General features: G+C 41.4%; 1 protein-coding gene and 2 long non-coding RNA genes across 10 annotated transcripts in view; 2 read left to right on the top strand and 1 right to left on the bottom strand.

Annotated features, from left to right (window-relative positions):
* The window catches only part of LOC6506847 (cyclin-dependent kinase 14), an 82,973-nt gene that overhangs the window by 37,422 nt on the left and 26,658 nt on the right, over positions 1 to 18,893 (bottom strand). For 3 of the 8 annotated variants that reach the window (XM_032454788.2, XM_032454786.2, XM_001957088.4), the window contains one exon: positions 10,734 to 10,811. In XM_032454788.2, the coding sequence (XP_032310679.1) occupies positions 10,734 to 10,811 (78 nt within the window). Of the gene's footprint in view, positions 1 to 10,733; positions 10,812 to 16,229; positions 17,523 to 18,736; positions 18,871 to 18,893 lie in introns of those variants that run through there. The other 5 variants (XM_032454791.2, XM_032454789.2, XM_044714896.1 and 2 more) reach the window with 5 other exon arrangements.
* Positions 7,110 to 9,201, top strand: LOC26513863. Its single transcript, XR_001408862.3, has 2 exons — positions 7,110 to 7,811; positions 7,881 to 9,201. It is a non-coding gene; the product is annotated as an uncharacterized LOC26513863 (long non-coding RNA).
* LOC116655893 lies at positions 9,722 to 10,284 on the top strand. Its single transcript, XR_004310980.2, has 2 exons — positions 9,722 to 9,989; positions 10,041 to 10,284. It is a non-coding gene; the product is annotated as an uncharacterized LOC116655893 (long non-coding RNA).

The raw sequence follows: 18,893 nt of genomic DNA, 5'->3' as shown, positions 1-18,893 counted from the left end.
CATGCGGGTTAGCCAAGATTCCCCCAACAGATTGCAACTACAACTTTGTTGGCGAAGGTCTTAGGGTCTCAGCGACTACTACTTGCCAGACAATCGATAATTTCCAGCAATTCAATTAGGTTTTCCAGGCCATGCCACACATGCCACAACAAACCCGAATTCCCACGCTCATTTTCAAGGAGGGAAAAATATATAATATTATCCAAATGACTATAGACATCAGGCGAATATCAGCAAAGTTATGTCACAAAATGAACTATTGTACGATAAGGAAAATCATATGAGGAATGGAAAAATGGGGAAAAATTCCAAGGAAAATGCGAAATGCCAGCAAAATGTCAGGCAAAAATGTTGACATTGCTGGCTTAAGATACAAAGCACAGCACACGGACTGCATGGCATTGTTGGGTTGACAAATCAAGTTTTTCTCCACATTTCATATTTTTCTTTTGCATAACGAGCTCAAAAATGCTGCTCTTAGTTTGTGTTTGGATTGCAGCTACAAAATGACTTGACTTGACTTGGCTTGGCTCTGGCTGGCAAGGCAAACGAGGAAGGAAAATTATTAAAATGAAGTAGATGCAGTGCACTTGGAGGCCAGAGCAGCATGTCAAGTGGAAATGAGACAAGACTTTGTCTATTTATTCTATAAAAAGTATGTTACACATGAGCGAGCTTATGTTCTTTTAAAAATTTAAATTATAAATAAAATTAAGTTAAGCTCTTAGACATTAAAGCATAGAACTCTCCGCTTTATCTGCAATCCATTAGAGCCAGTCGAAAGTGCCATAAATAATGCCCTAACAATGCATCAGAGGAGCTACATTCGCCAGGGGAGTCGCAGGGCACCGAACCGAAGGAATCCAGAGAGTTTCTGGCAAAGAGCACATGCTCACTGAACACCCCATATACCCGGATAGACGGATAGCCTTATAGCCGGGCTTTTATTCAAATTGTCAACTCGAAAATGGGCTGCAGAAACTAACAAAAAAAACAGAAAAAAATGGGAAAAAATGGAAAACAAGCAAATCAGCACGCTAGAAAAGAACAGAGCCGAACTGCAAACTGCAAAGTTCAACTGAGCGTATGTGCGATGTTTGCGAATGACAATTTACGAGTGTTGCCAGGACAGACAGGAGCCAGGACTTACTCCGGGCCAGTACACTTCTCCGCTAATTGCCACCACTAGGATGCTCTTATATTTAAATCATAAAGTCAAGCTCTTTCCCTAAAAGGTTGGATTATTTTTCCATGTGCATAAGAGTCCTTTCTCCCCACTCCTATTTTTTTATAAGTTTTAAGTGATATTTACCAGAACGCCCAGAGCAAATGTTTTTTTTGTTTGTTAGGATTATTAATGGCTTGGCAAGCGAGCCAGGCAGGCCAGACCATGACTCATATGCTAATTTCAGCCACAACAAATGTTTGCTCCACCCAGAGGGACCACCTGCCACCTTAACCCCACCAAAGAGAAACACCTGTCCTGGTTCTCCAGCCGATGACATTGAACGATATGACGGCAAAAAGATGTTACACCCGCAGTATAGGAGGACCTCACTCTCTCCGCTTCGCCGGCTTTGATTGATGGCCATTACAACTTTACACTTGGTTTTCGTTCTTTTTTTCACTTTTCTGGTTCTTTTGTTTTAGGTTTCTCCTGTTTTTTCTGTGGTTACACTCAAGGACATTTGAGAATAACTGGCGAAACACCGAAAAGCTTTCAGTCAAATGAGTTACGAGCCACCGACATTCCGAAACATGAAGAAGTGGGCACGAAATCTATTTGAGGTCGAAAAGTTTAGCAATCACTACAAATCAGAGGTGTGAGTTCGGAAAGGAAGCCTAAAAGGTTCTACTTGAAATCTCTTTGAGGTTTCTAGATTCCAGAATTATTTATCATACACCTCTCAACTATTTTTAATAAGCCCCCCAAGTTTCTCAAACTTTTTTCAAGTAATTTTCGAAATATACGACTTCATTGCGGCTCCCTAAGACAAAAGGCCAAAAAAGCCAAAAACTAGACCTAAAAAACGAATAAAGTAATCCGAGAGGAGCTCACACAAGTAAAATAAAAAGCAAAAACTTGTTTATGACTTGCAAATTTCCTGTAAAAGCCAAAACAAGTGCTAGCTCGCAAAAAATGGGAGTAGAAATGGGGAAACTTGTCCAAGAAGCAAATCAACTTTTTGAACTAGGCGGCGGATATGGAACTGGGATAGATAGATAGAGGGCTGGCTGCTGGCTGCTGGATGCTCCTGCTGGAGTTGAATGACAAACGAACTAGAAATCCCCGCACTTGGGTAAATAACCAAGACGGAAGTGTAGCCATTCAACCGGAGGCCACGAAGAGCAGGACATCGGCAGGACGAGGTGGGCAAATGAACTTTAAAATGGATACCCCGAGGGGGAAAGTGGAGAGCGAAGCCGAGACTTGCAACTAATGTAATCAAATCAAAATGAAACGCCAACCAAGCAACTAACCAAAGGCAAATTGCCAGCCAGAGATGAGCGATGGAAATGATGTGGAACTTGGAATATAAAAGAACAAAATTATGCCAATAGAGTTCTTCATCAAAACTTTTTATAGAGCTTCCAAGCTATACATTGATGAAGAATTAAGCTTGAAAATTAAATTAAAATTCTAATTCCCATATTGCCAGGCATCTCAGTCGAGCTGGAGGAGAGCATTGGACTCACTCGAGGCGATCGGAAGACGGCAAAGGGAAATATTGTCATTGAAATGCAAGTCCTGTGCTCCTCCCACCTGGCCAAATGCAAATTGAGCTGCGGCAGCACCGAGGTAAAATGGAGATGAAGTCAGAGACAACAATAATAATAAAATAAATAAAAATAGAAATAATAATTTGCAACAAAAGTCAGTCAAGTGGTTGGCCGTGGAGATGGTTAACCGCAGAAGAGTCAGTCCCCTCCACCTGGCGGATTGTCAATATTTGCCACTGGCACTGGGTCTGGCACTGCCACTGTCGCCGTCTGGTTATCATCATCGAAGTGATGACTTCCCTTGGAACTCTTCGATCGAAATCACAGGCACAACGCAGAGACAACAATATTTTTTTATATCTTCTGGGGATTTGTGGCAAAACTTCTCTTGCATCTTGGCCTCCATTCGTACAATCGTTTGTTTATTTGCCAAGCAAATAAGGCCCGAGAGTTCCTGTTAATGGAAACGATAAGTTTTTACCCAGAACTCTACTGTGAGTCGCTAATTGGAGTTGCCTTGAAGGAAAGTTGAGTCATGACCGAAGGAAAGAGTACAGCTCCAGTCTATAATAATTTTAAATCAACATTATTTCTAACTTTCAGTCGTCGGCCCCCAAAAACATTTTCCGGTTAGGTACCAACTGACCCATGGCCAGGAAAAATGTAAAAAAATAAGAATGGAATATAATTTTCAATTTGCCTTTTGCAGGGCCAAAGAGCCTCACCCTCTGCGGCTTTCTAACAATTTATTGGAATATGTTTTTCAGCTTTTCCTGTTCTGTTTTCCCTTCTTGAGATATGTATGTGTATGTACGGCGGTAATTGTAGACGCTTGGTATGCGCAGCTCGTGGTTTATTATTACCTACCACCCCCTACTATCCCACCGAGTAAGCCGCTTTCTGCCCCACTCCAAGTGTGTGTGCTTTGCTCTTCTTGAGGCAGGCAGCCAAGTCAGCTAGCCAGCCATCCAACCATCCAGCCAGCCGAGCAAACATTTCCACTAGAGGAAACACACAATAATATGTGGCAAGGAACAAATATATATATGAGGGGGGGTATAAAAATATATATAAAGGGAAAAATGCTGGCCAGACCCTAAACAAGCGAGACAATAGCCGAAAGCTGTAAGTTCTGGCAGGGGATGAGCCGCGGGGGCAGACAAAACAACAAAAAACTGGAACAATGAGGAACACGGCCGTCTAGCGGAATGTCTGCCATGTTCACCAGTCGCCCCACAACTGTAATTAAAACTGTGGCTCTCCAACTGTAAGGGTGACAGGGTATGAGAGTGTCAAGTGCAAAGGATATGGAAAAAGAATCTCCAAGGCGAATCTCCAAGCCCTGGGTGACAGGAGCTGCTCTGCTTGGAGGAAATCATTTTACGGCCACATGACAGACAATAAACGAAAGCAGGAAAATAGGTTTGGAGGCGGAGGACCTAAAGGTTGATGGAAGGAAGACGACAAGGAAGCCATTAACCGGCTGCAGGTGCCACAAGTTCCGTGTTGTGTACACCCATACACACACATACACATTACGTGCAACAAAGTCAACACCTTGAACCAGTTTAAGTGAAAAGAAAGGAGAAATTATGGCAGGGCCCGCCAGTGCGAGCGAGAGAGGGCTGGAAAACTCAAAATAATGAAGTGCGAGGGCGCCGACACTGACATTTTCCCAAAAGAGAGAGGGAAAGGCGACCTGCCCGGCAAGGAAAAGTCATTAGCGAAGCATATGAGACACTGCCAGAAAAGTTAAGGGATAAAGGGTAGGGAAAAATATTTAAAAAATACTACAAGCCTTGCAAGACTTTAAAATTTAACACTTTCCAACTGCCTCAACGTGTAATAATTAAAGAAACCCTAAACTTTTCCCTCAGTGTAGTGATGGGTGGGCTTTTTGGCTAGATTTTCTGGTGCCGGTGGAGCTGTCAGGAAATGCAGCAAAGTTGCCAGCCTTAGGCTAAAGAAGAAATTCTAGACGTGAGAGGTGGCCAGCCAGGCCTGGGCCACTCCTATGCGATTCTTGCCTCTTGCCACTTTCCACTTGCCACTTGCAACCGCCTCCTGTTGTCATGTGTATGCCCCCTGTCAAATATTTAACACTTGGTTTATTTTGCATTTGTTTCGCTCCCCGTGGCACATGGAAATTAAATGTTTACGCTTTTTGTGGCAGCAAGTGGGCGTCGACGGCGTCCCCAACTCAAGTGGCAAGGAGGCACAATTCAAGTGGATTTCATGGGGCAACAACCAAATGGCAACCAATTTAGAAAACTGCCCCCACTAGCCCCCCTCTAGTACTCGCTAGCTTTTATCTCCATTTCCATATCGATGTAGCATGGCTTTATTCGCCCACGCAATCAATGCGGCAGAAATATTCCACAATTGCAGAAATGCAATCAGGAATCGGGATTCGGTATCTGGACACCAGAGGAGTGGTGGAATGAGGTAGGTATTCAATGGAGATGCGAGCCAAATGCCGTACAAATCACGTAGCATAATATTTTGTTATTTTGTTGGTCTGCACTGTGTCTGCATTGCATTGACAGGCATAAGTCTGTGAGATATTCCACGGAATGGAAATCTATATGCGGCAACGGATTTTCAAAGTCACGCGCTGCCACACACACCACACACCACAGAGCATGGGTTAAGACTCGAAGAGACCCGCCGCCACAAATGGCAAAGAGTCAGACAACAATCGATGATGAGCATACAAAGCGGCAGGAGGATGTGCCCTGACAAGCTCTGTTTGCACAAAGGAGTTTTTGATTAAAGTGGGAATAATTTTTCAAAGAGGCTGCCAGCACTAAGCTTGACTTTTTGAGAAGCGCAGAGAAGGCTGCAAATGAGACACCCTGTAACAAGATACAGGGTAACCACAGGCACCATAAAGGACATCAGTTTGAGGTTCACCAGCAAGACGCCAGAACATTTCTATTAAAATGCGAAAAGCCTTTTGTGGCTGCCTCCTACCCCGTCTATTTTCGCTTTCCCTTGTTTATGCGGTGTCTGTCTGGCTGTGTTTATCACAGAAGCTTCTGCGGCTTTTGGAATTGCACTTTGTATGCAAAAAACATAATAATCGGGGCGGGGAAAGGGATAGTGGGGCCTTGAAAGAGAAAGAGTGCCAACGTGTTCGACTCTTTCGATCACAAATGTCGTGAACAGCGATGCGATGCTTGACGTCAGCATAAGCCAAGGAAAATAAACAAAATGCCGCCCCAAAGACGGAATAATGCAGCAGCAAACAGAAAACATAGATAAACAATAAACAAAGACAGCACAGGCACAGAAATTGCAAATTGAAAACTGCATCAAGAAATGGGAAATGGTGCGAGTGGAGAGGGAGGATCTCTTGACATTCACCGGGGGAATTTCAGAGTCATTGAACGAGCCGAGATGCCAAAAATAAAGTTTTCGAGCATAAGAATACGAGCGAGACAAAGTGGCGGCACTTTTTCTTCTAGACAACTAATTGTAAAGCAAAATATCAGCCATGGCCAGAGCCTCTCAAACCCCTTATAGCCAGACTAATTGAATTCTGCAAACGTTGCCAAGCAAAAGTTGCCATAAAAACCAAAACGAGAAGTTCCCTTTTTAAATACCGACAACAGAAACCCAAACACGAAAATAGTAAAAGCCGCATTGAAAACAGAATTTTTACGATTTACGTCGCAAGGTTGTGAATTTCACTTAAAATTCTTTTATTATGGGCAGTACAGAGCCCTCTGGACAAAAAAAAAAAAATAAACAGACACACACGGGGGTAACCTGCTCGAATTCAAGGCACGTTTTCCAGGCACCGTTGACGCTCCGCCAGGCATATATAAAAAAAGCTTTGGTTTTTTCTTCAGACTCTTCAGACAAACAACCGACACATACCATACAACACATGTACCTGTAATGGGCCCATTCGACAAGAGTCGAAACAGCAGAAGCTCCAACAACAATGAGCCGTTTAAAAACAAATTATCGAACATGTACGAGACGCCTGTCACCGCCAGAGAGTAAAATAATAAAAAGAAATAAGCAAGGTACAGGGGGGGAGGTGCTGGAAAATGTTTATGGACAGTCAATGATAGTCGAGGAAAATGCAGAATAATCCCAGGCACACCAGGCACCAAGCACCAAGCCCCAAGGGGTTAAGTTGCTGTCTGGAGTGGGAAAATGTGTTTGGGGATCGCTGAACAAAAAGATAATTGACAGAAGTAGAACAAAGCATGTGATATAATGCAGCCAGGGGACCAGCACTAAGTAATTTAAGTTTCTATTAAATTATAATATATATAGGTTAAAGTACAGCAATATTTGTCGCCTAAAAACCGCATTAAATTTCCATAAATCTCAGAGCTCAACCCGTTCCAGCACACTCACACAGTTCACTGCCCACTTCCACTCATCAATGTCACAAACATAAGTATGAAAAAGGAACCTGAAACCAGAAAATCAAGGAAAACCCTCCACGCTAGGCCTCTCGCTAAATTACTCAGAAATTCGTGCGATAAAACATACAGAAAATACCCACATAAATTTCCATTCAACGCGCTGAGCGCGTAAAAAATTCTTTCGGTTTATGGATTCTGGCGCTGGAAATAAATACATGTACTATTTTACGGTTTATATTACGTATTTAATAGTGCAGCAATGAGTCGAGTGGAGGGCAAGGATTGGTGGGGAAAATAAAAGTGCATTAAATGTGCTTAAGCGAGCGAAAGGTCATGTGCGTGATTACTCATACGCCGTGTGGCCGTCGCGGAGATCATGGAACTGAGAGGAGGATTTCATATCAATGGCATGACATATTAAACGAGCCACCAAAGCGGATTTGTCCCTATATGTGTACACTATATATATATGTGCTTCAAATCTTCAGATAGCATGAGTGGTGGGCGTAAGCGGCGGTGGAGGCGTGGCCGAGAACATCTGTAGCGATTTCTTGGTCTTCACAAATCAGAGCGTAAATATGCAGCGTAAATAGCGTAGAGCGTAAATATGTAATGAAGCTGGGCGAGAAAGCGAGACGAGGAGCGAGAAGCGATGCGTGTTCTGATAGCGAAATCTGCTCAGAGGCACTTCAATGGATTTTGATGGTACAGTGAGGACTCACCAACAAAGAACTAAACATCCCTTTGAGAGTTATGTATTTTTAATTGATTTAGATATGCCTCTGGAGCAGATTCCTGAATCATTTCCAGCATCTCCCGCCCATATCCACTCGAACCAGTCCCCACTGTGCCTTGGACACATATGCGGGTAAAGTCCAGCTCTGAATAGACTCACTATATAATAGGTGGGGGAGTCCAACGAGGAGTTGGAGATAAAAGGGAGACGGAGGCCAAGTCGACGGCCATTAGCTGCTTATCGCGCTTCGTCTTCGGCTGCTGATTCTTTTATATATATTCCGGATTTTTTCTTCTTTATTTTTCTGTTTGTCTTCCATTGAGCGGCACTGGAGAAAGGGGCTGGGAGAGAGCGGGAGTCCAGCGACAGCTATCAAGTGTCTGCCACGGACACGGACGGGAGGTAAGGGTTAAAGCCATAGACAACGTCGAGTGTGTTTGGCCATGGCTTGTGACATGAAATGTTATCAGAAAGGATTATGACAAGCCCGCTGCCGAGGCGAGAAACAGAGAAACAGCCACCGATGGAACTGTATCACTGGCACACTGTCCCGATGATGGCGATGGCGACGATATGGCCGACAAGCAAGTGTCAGAGTCGGACATCGGAGGCCATAAAAAAATGTACACGAAAGGAGCAAAGGACCTCTCCAGAAGCTCACTTCAGTCGGTGAAAAGTTTCATCAACTCCTCGGGCTAGTAAAAAGATTATGATAGCCGGGGAGAGTCAGGAGTCGGGGATAAGTATAGCAATTGTTGGCTAAATAAGTTGTGGATTTCTCACTTGAGTTTCTATTTTGTATTGGACTTCCATATTAAATCAAATAAATGCAGATGGGCCTCCATCACCGGATGAATCACTTCATCTTATCGGCCACTGAAGAAACAACAACCGGATGATGACAAAGCCAAGATCGCTGAAAGAAAACACTCGACTTCTGTGTGTAATTCCGGTCTGTGGGCTTCTGGTCTTCGGAATGCACTCGCAAGAAACTGAAACGATCCCCGCCGTTAAATGCAATCTACTTAGAGTCTTATAACTTCATAACTTTTATGGTCGGCAAGTGAGGCAGTTTATAGTTTAGAGCCAGATGGAGGCTCCGCCATGTAATTAAAACCGAGGCAGTGGCAATTAACAACAGTTGAGCTGCAAGTATCAGTCCAGCGACTAGTCTTTCAACTACAGTTAGTGGGTTGTATGTAATGGCCTTGGCAGCAAACTTGGCTAGTTGCAACCCGAGTGACATTCCTTGCTTTCCTTCCACTCTGCTGTCAACCAGATCTCTGCTGTCCAAAAGCTGTTCAATAATGCAATGAAAACATTTAAACTTCAGCTAGAATAAAGTCAAGTTTTATTTCACTTTTTTTGCCCTAGAGGGTCTGAAAATGCATCATTTATGAGAAGCTCTCTCGGGGAAATGGTAAAAACGTGAGAAATTGTTTCAATGCAAGCACAAGTTGCATTTGAAATTGTTTCCGCTTGAAGGATTGCCCAATTGTTGATGAGGAGTTGCGAGCAGCTAGCAGCTAGCAGCTGGAGTTCAAGACATATTGGTGGAGAAAATTCGCTACGGATTCCATCGCTTATTTTCGGGGCGAGTTTTCATTGCAATGCAATTGTGAAATTGTTCACTGAACACGAGCTTGTCGAATGGGCGAGGAAAATGGAATTTATTGTTTCAGCCATTGATTGATGAAAGGAAAATAAGACTTCAGAAACTATAGCTTTTAATTGCTGATATTGTTTAGAAATATTTAAATATTGGGCTTCAAAAACAAGACCATTAGTCAGTCAGCCAGACAGTTTAAATCAAACTATTTTTTAGCCTTTTTTGTCAGCCAAATTTTTGTACAAAAATACCTCCTCTTATGGGAAGAAAAACAGCTGTTGGCCGAACTAGTTTTCTGGAACCAGAAACAAAAGCCAAAGACTGTAGAAAAAACTAAACCAAACCAAACCGAAAATAAAAGCCATTTGCGTGGGCTTTGAAAGACAATTAGCCGCATGCCGCAAAATCGAGAGACCGAAACGGGTTTCGGTGAGTCAACAATGCAAACTATGCGGGCTTTTGGCTTCAAAACCATCATAAATGGATGTCAAATTCTATAAAATTGCAGCAGAGCATTAATATCCCCGCAATGCATCAAGTAATTCATCAATTTGTGTTTACACTTCCTGCAATTTTTGGCACATTTCAGTTCCACTCCGCTTTTGTCTGTCAATTGCATTCGACTGGGAATGGAACTGGAACTGCGAATGAGTGTGCATTCAATTATCCGACCGAAAGAGCTGAGAACTGAGCTGACAACCCATCAGAGTGGTTTTTTAGACCATTAAAAGCTTTTGCTTTTGCCACAAAAAACCAAAATCGATAAGTTTGCAGTTTGTATCTGTTGCGGTCTGGCGGGAGTGAAGTTTTTTAAATAAAAACTGTTTTGTTTATGGGAATGGTGTTTTGGACGCAGTTCTCTATCCAAAGGGATGGAATAAAAGAGCTGCCCTTTTTTTCTAGCCATGGGGAGAGTTGATTCAAAGCGCTCTTGTTAATTGTTTTAAAAAAAAGCTTGCAATTCTATATAAAAGTTGTAAGGAAAACTCTTTGGATGGAGTAACACTCTGACATTATCGAATAAAACTGGCAAGACAACTCTGTATGCAATGCATTTACATATTTAATGTGTTTTCATGAATCTACGAGTATATAGTCGGGTTGCATGGCCATAAGGCCATAACTAACTATTGTTTGAGAAAATACTGCACCCACATCGAACATAAATCGCGATATGACTCAACAGCCATTGGCTGTTTATTTTTTATTTTTTCCGGGGATTATTGACAAATCAAGCCAAACTTGGAAATAATTATTATTTTCTATTATTTTTTTTACTTACTTAATCTGCCAAAGCTGTGCGATAGCCTCTTCTTGAGCTTCTGCAGGGCTCCTCCCTTTTTCTCGCGCATTGTGACGCCTGGAAAAGTGGAAAATACATAAATAAATTACCATAGAAAACAAATCACTTAATTGCACTGAAATGTGAGAGATTTATTAAGTGACATTCAATGATTGCATAATGATTACTCCCATCAAGCTGTCTGTTTTCCACATGTGTGTATGAGTGTGTGTGTGTTGGGGGAAAAAAAAAACTTCAAAATAAAAACAAACAGAGGAAACACAGCACAGATTTCGTTTGTTATAAATGAACATAAATCAGTCGAGCTTGGTCTCCCATAATAAACAGGGCGACCCCAGTGACAAGGCGTGGGGAGATCGCTCCCCGACTCCACTTCCTTTCCCCCTAAAACTCCAAAAACCAAAAACTGAACTGAATAATCAACAAAATTTTACACCAACCAAAAATATTTAGCCGAAAATAGAAAATGCATTTTTGGAATAAGGGAATAGGGGAGAAGTCCCCTACTCGCCACTCGCCACTCTCCACTCCACTATCCCATTTAATTAAGTTTTATTTTTCATTTTGTTTGTCGAACCGATCAAATAATAACATTATAGCAGAAAATGCCTATTTGAGGGTTCAGTGAGGCATGAAAATTGTTTTCTTTTTTTATTGTTGCAGGTTGGGGGACTTGAATGGGAGGCGTGTCTGGTTTTCCTGGTTTGTTGATTGCATTAATGATTTCTATTTTTTTATTGTTTATTATTAGAACTTGAAAAATGAAAATGACTAATGTCTGTGGTTGGAAAACAAAGGCAAAGCTCTAAATTATAATAAAAATAAGGAATTAATTTTTTAAACAAAAGTTAAAAAGTGTAATAAAATCCATGACTTATGACTCAATTGCTTACAATTCTTGTATCTTTTTTATTTTAATTTCCTGCTTGTAACTCATTGTCGGTCTAGCCATTCTTGTCTAGGCCCTCACTCCAACGCTGGATTACCAGCTCCTAATAAGGAAATTGACACTTGAGCCATCATTTGTCACACTCTTCACGACTCGAGAGTCGCTACTCTGACACTGATTGAGATGACCACTCGTAGACGACCTCCAAGATCCCCTACATGAGTAGGGGGGACTAATCCCCCCACCTTCTATCATCATCAGATGAGAAAGAATAACATGAAAACCAGTTACCGAGTTGGAGAATTGCATTTCTCCTTATGACATATGCATTTCTTGTTATTTATTTACTCATATAGTATGTTATGTCTGGAGTATTGGAGCTAAATCAGGCGTGCGACTCTGGGGCGTTGAGATAACTACTTGTTCGATCCCCCTTGGCAGGGCCCCCATTGTTCGGCTGTTGTCAAAAGCAATTTGGCTTAAACAATGCAAGAAGCAAGTCAAGCCCAAGCAATTTATGGCCATGGAGTGTTTTGCATAAAACCCTCAAGTACCCCACCCGGCACTGCCCTGCCCTGTGACTGCAACTCAATTACAGGGGCCATCAGAGTCATAACTATAAGCTGTTGTTGACTTCTAAAATGGCTATTCAAAATCATAACACTGGCCAGACAAAAAAGGGGGAGATGTGTTGACAACAAAGAACGAGTCATGCAGAGAGAGAAATTAAAATGGCATTTAAAATGCAAGATATTTAATATGAAGAATGGCAGACCTTTTAAACAGAAACTATATAATATATCATACTTTATTAAATTATTATTAATATTTTAACTTTGCAAACTCTACAACTTGGCTGTCAGTGATGCTGCTGTCTATATAAGTGAACTGGAAATGTGATTACGATGCTGATGCTGATGCTAATGCCGGTTGACAGACCCAGACACGGGGCCAGGCGATTGCATACAACCGACACTCACTGTACACAGTGATTTGCATAAAACGGCGCCAGCCATAATAGTTTTTGATAAATTGTTGTCAATATTGCAACTAGCCTGCCTCCTTGTCTTCTTGCCGCTTCCAAACTTCAATTCAAGTGGCGGGTTGTTAACAAAAAACTTATTTAATTAAATGCGTAGCGGGGAAAGTTTCTCCTCAAAAGTTGCAGTTGCAGCAGGAGGGCCGGAGGCTGGTGCACTAATGAGTTGCATATGCAAACATCAAAGTTTGCAATCAAAATCAATGTCAGCGCCAGACAACAACGACAAATTGTGGGCAACCACCAGAGCTCCAGATCAAAGGCGGGCGAGACAGGTAAAAAGTTGAGTGGCATTGAACGGGTTCAATAGCCCAGCTAGAGTCCTACGCTCCGCCGTGATATCTGCTATCCTGGAGGAGGCGTGGCCAGTCAGGCATGCCAGCCAGCCACAAGCAAAAAATAGAAAACGCAAACTCGTTAATGTCTGTGACATCTAATTAGAGGGCAAATAATCTAGAGGGACGTCCGCCGGAGCCGGCAGGATAAAATAAATAATAATACAAAGTATTCAAAAGGAGGAGCTGGGGGCGAGCTCTCTATGGACTTGCTAATGAAATATGGAAATTGCGGGGCTTAACTGATACGAGAGGTTAATATTGAATGGAATAATTGTGTTTGTCCAGATATGACGTATCTGACTGGGGTGGGAGAGCCGTTCAGGGTCAAGCGGCTGCTACAATTTAATAATTCACAAATAAATAACGAAATCCAATTAGAAATAGAGTTCTACGAGTTCTAGTTCTCTAGAGCAAACAGCAATTACCTCCATCAGCCAAAAAGTTGACACAAGTCCGAAAACAAAGCGGCAAATGATATGACGAGCACTTTTCAAATTTCTTGTTAATGACGTAATTACCTTTGCCAAAAAAGCAACAAAGAAAAGCGGAAAATCCGTAGACAGGCGTGAAAAAGGCTGCGGAGAGGAAGTGAAAATTCTGTGGCAGGCCACACGACGTATACGTGACATTTTGGCCACGCCGCCCAGCAGCCCCCCCGCTCATTTGGCCGCTCATATACATATGCTACCCCTTGGCACCTCTCCTGGCTTTTGGCCAACTTGCACACATTCTCTCTCTGATTCAATGCAAGGGAAAATAGAATGCCGAGTTATAGAAACACACAAAAAAAAGACACACATTTGTAGCAAAAATATTTTGACACTTCTCGGCGACAAGCAGCTGACTAATTGCGAGAGTTCTGCTCTTTTGGAAGAATCCTAAAAAAAAGATCCGTCTTCTTAAAAATAAACCGGGGAGGAAGAGGAGTGTAAAGTGCAATCTCGACAGCTGACGGAACTCAAAGTCCGAGAATTCCCGATGATTAAATGGCTTATAAATGACGCGCGTCCCGTCAGCCTCCCAAATTCTTGGCCAAAAATAGTTGAATTTCGGCCATAACCAGTGGCAAGGGAGAGTGGCAAGGGACAAACCACACTTAATTTATTTAGCCCTTAATCCCACTTTTTTGAACAAACATAATTGTAAATAAATTATATTTATTTGCGGTTGAAGAGGAAATCTGAAATTGCCATTTAATTAAAATGCATTTGTAACTAATCACAAAACAAAAGCGGATAAAGGGTGAATAGCTTCAAAAAACATGAATAATTAGAGCTCTCGAATGTGTGCATCATACACAGAAAAGCTTAAATAATTTAATTTCAAATATTGCTTTTAATTAACCTATAAAATATTCGAGTTAAGTTTCTCCTTAGCCCTGGGCTGACCTCCCAAAAAGTTGAATCTTTCGGATCTCCCATTAAACGCTCATCATTCATTAGCCGGAAAAAAAATAATAATAAAATTAAAAAACCATCAAAAACACAGCTCCCGAGGCCAAAACACAAATTTTATTACCATATAGAACTATTTTTTATCGCCTAGCCATCAGGTCTAATCAAATGAAAGCCGAAGAAAGGGAGAGTTCTCTAATGGCTTGTTGGATAAGAAAACGGGGAAGGAAATTAGTCAACCAGTTGCATGTTTTCGTAATAAAGTTTTCGACGAATACTCGAAAAGGTATACTACTATACAGTATAGTAGTATTGGCCACCTGTTTTAATAGTTTTTGCACACAGCAGGCGCCAACTTTTCGACTGGAGTTGCGTGTTTGGCAATCGTTCATCAGAAACTGGCCAAAAACAGGCGGCCTGGGCAGCCAAATCCGAGCCTAATTAAAATTGAAACATATTTTAGAAAACAGAAATCCAATAAGAAACTGAGTAGAAACAGCTGTTAGTAAGAGTGGGTTGATTAATTTTATTAAATTATTATCTTTCCTAATAAATGACATTATTTAAAGTGACTTTATCCCACATAGAACACACTCATAACTCTCTAATTGTTTCAGCCATCGGATGCAGCCTCAATCGAATATTTAATCATTTTGGCATTGTGTCTGATTTCTGATGTCGGATGTTGAGCCTATCGCACCTGGAAAATAATTAGATTGTATTTGGCCTAAAAGCAAAGCCAAAACCAGTTGTCTAATAAATCAGGCTCAGATCGAATCGATTTCGGTAATGAGTTTCAGATGCGTTTGTAACGGGTAGGGGTCTACCGATAAGGGGCCTGGAGAGGTCACTTCGCTTATCTCCCGCCATAAAGCACAGTAGTGTCTAGTGTCTGATTAAACAGAATGATTTCGATTCGAGTAGAGTGACGTCGGCCCTCGTCTTGGGTTCAATGTTCTCTAATAAACAAAAATAAAATTTGATTCAACTTGAATTAATATCAATTGAGAATGGAAAAGTCTCCCCAATAGCTACGCCATCGCCATATACCAGAGAGAATAAAGCTGAAGAGTTGGAGAAAAAGGGATTGCACAATTTTTCAATTAAATGCAGTTTCTGCTGCTGGCACTCGCATTTATTTCTCTTATTTCCCCCCCTTTATCGTGTCAAAATATTTGCGCTTAATTTTAATAAAATTTACTCTGAACGACAGGCCCGGCCCGGTCCGGTCTGGCTCTTTTTGTCTTCCAATATTTGGTTTGCATTTTAAGCGACCGTTTTACGCATATTTTAAATATTTATTTATTTATTTTCGAGTTTTTTTTTTTTTTTGAAAGAACTGCAGGAAGCATTGAGAGTGGAATTTATGAGAATATTTCTTTTTATTTGGCATTTATTTATGGAGAGGCTTAAAAAAGGGAACAAAATAAATTACAGATCGTACTTAAAAGCAATATTAAATACGGTATGGAATTCATCCTTTGACTTTACGAATTTTTATACATTTTCTCTCGCTCTAACGAGAAAATGTTTATATTTTTCAAGTATATAAAAATAAATAAACACCTCGCTTTTATTACACTGCGAATTCCGCTCCACTAAAAATAAACCTATCCGAGACCATAACAAATAAACAATTAAAGCAAAATCAATATAAATAATTTATAAAAAACGTGAAATCATCAGATTTTTGTTTATCTTCAGAGGAATTCCATCCTTCCACTGAAAACTGAGGAATCTGAGGAATCAGTGCCCTCGGATCAAACAATAAGTGTAGTCAGATGGGGGGATTATTTATGATGTGTATATACGCACCGGCACCAAAATTATTGTTGTTAATTTTAGTGGGCTGACTGATTAGTTCGGCCATCTCGAGGCTGTTGCTTTCTTCGTTTTGAGGATCAAGGTTTATCTCAGTGTCTCTTGGATAGCGTTGTTTAATTGAGGATTATTTTATGGCACACACATTGCACACAAGTACTTGAGGTTTTTGTCTTTCTAAGCACTGCCCTTACATCCGATGGAGATTTATGAACTCCCAAAACACTGAGCACTCTTGCCAATAAAATAGGTATATCAACTTTTTTTGTTATGTTATCGGACGATGTTGCATGTAAACGAGGTCAAATATTATCTGCAGACAAAACAACAATAAATCTTAAATGCCACCCGACCACAGACAACAACAACGCCGCACAAAGTTTGCCGCTTCAAAGAATTTTTTTGGCTTCGACTTTTTCCAGGGGGGTTGATGTTGTTGTTAGGGGTGGCTCTAGGTCTCTTTTTGTTATTTTCTTTAGAGCAGGGTTTGTCGCACAACTTATCACTTAGGTGGGTACAAAAAAATCATAAACAACACAAATATTTAATTTTCATATATGTTTATTAAAATGGAAAATTTCTATTTGAATTTTGGGGTTTGTCTTTTTTTTTAGAATCAAGAAAAGTCAGCCATAAATCAGAAAAACTCATAACTATTTTTTGAAACATTTTTTTTTTTTATTTTTTTGTATTAAAATATAAATTAAAACACAATTTTTAAAAATTAATAACTTTATTGCACATTTTCTTTTTTTTGACGAATTTTTTGATTCAGTTTTTTCGGGATGGCTTTTTTTTTTGCCGGGACGCACAACCTGCCGCTTTGAGTTTCGCACACAAAATGAGGTCAACGAGATACGGGCCGAGTCAGAGGCAGTAGCAACTGCCAGAGACAGAGACTTCGGCGTTTTTACGTTACGCTAAGCGATGAAGAAGAAGAGACGGAGCAAAAGTAGCGCAAGGGCGACCGCCCGGTGGGTGGTGGGTTGCTAGTAGATGGGTGGTGGCACTGAAGTTCCCAGAGAGGATTGCCGAAAAATTGCACAGAGAAAGAGAGCGCAAGCCGGCTTGTGGAACTTAAGAGAGAGTTGCCCAAGCGAGGGGCGGGTGGTGGAAAGTCCAGTTACACGGCGTATACGTAATGTTGATTTCAGGTGGGTGGTGGGTGGTGACTTTTGCCAGAGAAGGGTGGCTGTGCAAGCCGGTTTGTGGAATCTAAGAGAGCGAAACGAGTTTCTCTTTTAAAGGGGTGGAAGTCGTCGCTGTTACACGGCGTATACGCAATGTTGATTACAGGATTCTAGGACGAGGGTGAGGGCAGGTCGCGGCAAATGAAAGGGGGGTGGAAAGCGGCAGCGGCAGAAGCATCTCTCCAGCTGCAACTTAGCTGGGTCAAAGGCAAATCTCGTTAAGAGATCAAACAAGACGAGGCGCGGGCTTTGGCTTTGACTGCCTCGCAGTTTGATAGCCACTGCAATCGAGAGCATTTGCGTCACACTTTTCAGCTGACGATGCATGCAAATGGACTGCCAGGCCAGGCCTGAGTCAGCTGATGGATGGCGGAAGCCATTAGAAGCTAAGCAGTTATGTTCTGGAATTTCTGGCCAGAATCTTCTGTCCACTAGGCCGATTCTCTAATTTTTCATTCAACTTCTGGAGGCAGAGACCAAGTTCATTATCACCATTATCTCTTTTTACAGCCAAATGTTTACACTTCAAAGTCACGCACCGCCTTGAACTCGAATGAATTATGATGCATATTTATTTTTTAGTACAGTGGTTGCTTAACAAAAAATATCATAAAAAATAATATTAAATTATTTTCGTAATTAAATTAAAAATAATTGTATAAAAAAGCACAATATTTAAAGCATTAATTTGATTTATAATATTTATTTTTTTGATAACCACTGTACTTAAGTTTATTGCCAATTCAGCATCGTTAAATATTCAGCATCGTAAATATTTGCGATTCGCAATTGCGAAAAATAGACCCAAAGACAGCAATAATAATAAACTGCTCTGCAATGGAATAACCTTCATTTTCGGCTTCCTCTGTTTTCTGTTTTGAATGAACGCACTTCAACCCGTGCAAAGTCTCGCAAATAGGCGGAATTGTTTGTGAATCAAGAGGGGTGCCCCCTCAAGAGGGGGAGGGGGCAGTGAAATGGGATCCCAACTCGGACTTCTAATTGAAACCAGAAACCAGAGGCAGAGGCATTCTCTATTGGGGTGCGCACTTTCCGACCGGCTGCTCAAATAGCAAACAATTCAAATAAACAAACACAAAAGCCACACACACACACACACACGAGAGGCAAATAAATAAATAGGCTTGCCACCCACAGCAACATAGCAACAACAACAACAATAACAGTGGTATAAAAATTATTAAATATGATTATTTATAATATTTATTGTTGTTGCTGTTGAGGCTGTTTGTTATTTAAGCTGTGATTTATGATGCTGCGACAAAATCCAGCCAACTAACTACCACACACCGTGTGACGTACACGAGAGTTTAGCCGCAGTTTGAGAGTCACTGGGGGGAAACGGAAACGAAGCGGAGCGGAGCGTACGAGAGCGAAACGTCAGCCGCGCCGAACGTTCAATTGTGAACTGAGCACGCCACAGCGCGGCAGCAACTTCGCAGCAGCA

The sequence above is a fragment of the Drosophila ananassae genome, chromosome 2R, assembly GCF_017639315.1.
Source record: "Drosophila ananassae strain 14024-0371.13 chromosome 2R, ASM1763931v2, whole genome shotgun sequence".
Classification (NCBI taxonomy): Eukaryota; Metazoa; Arthropoda; class Insecta; order Diptera; family Drosophilidae; genus Drosophila; species Drosophila ananassae.
The sequence above is the reverse complement of the archived record's forward strand: the minus strand, read 5'-3'. Positions and strand labels throughout refer to the sequence as shown.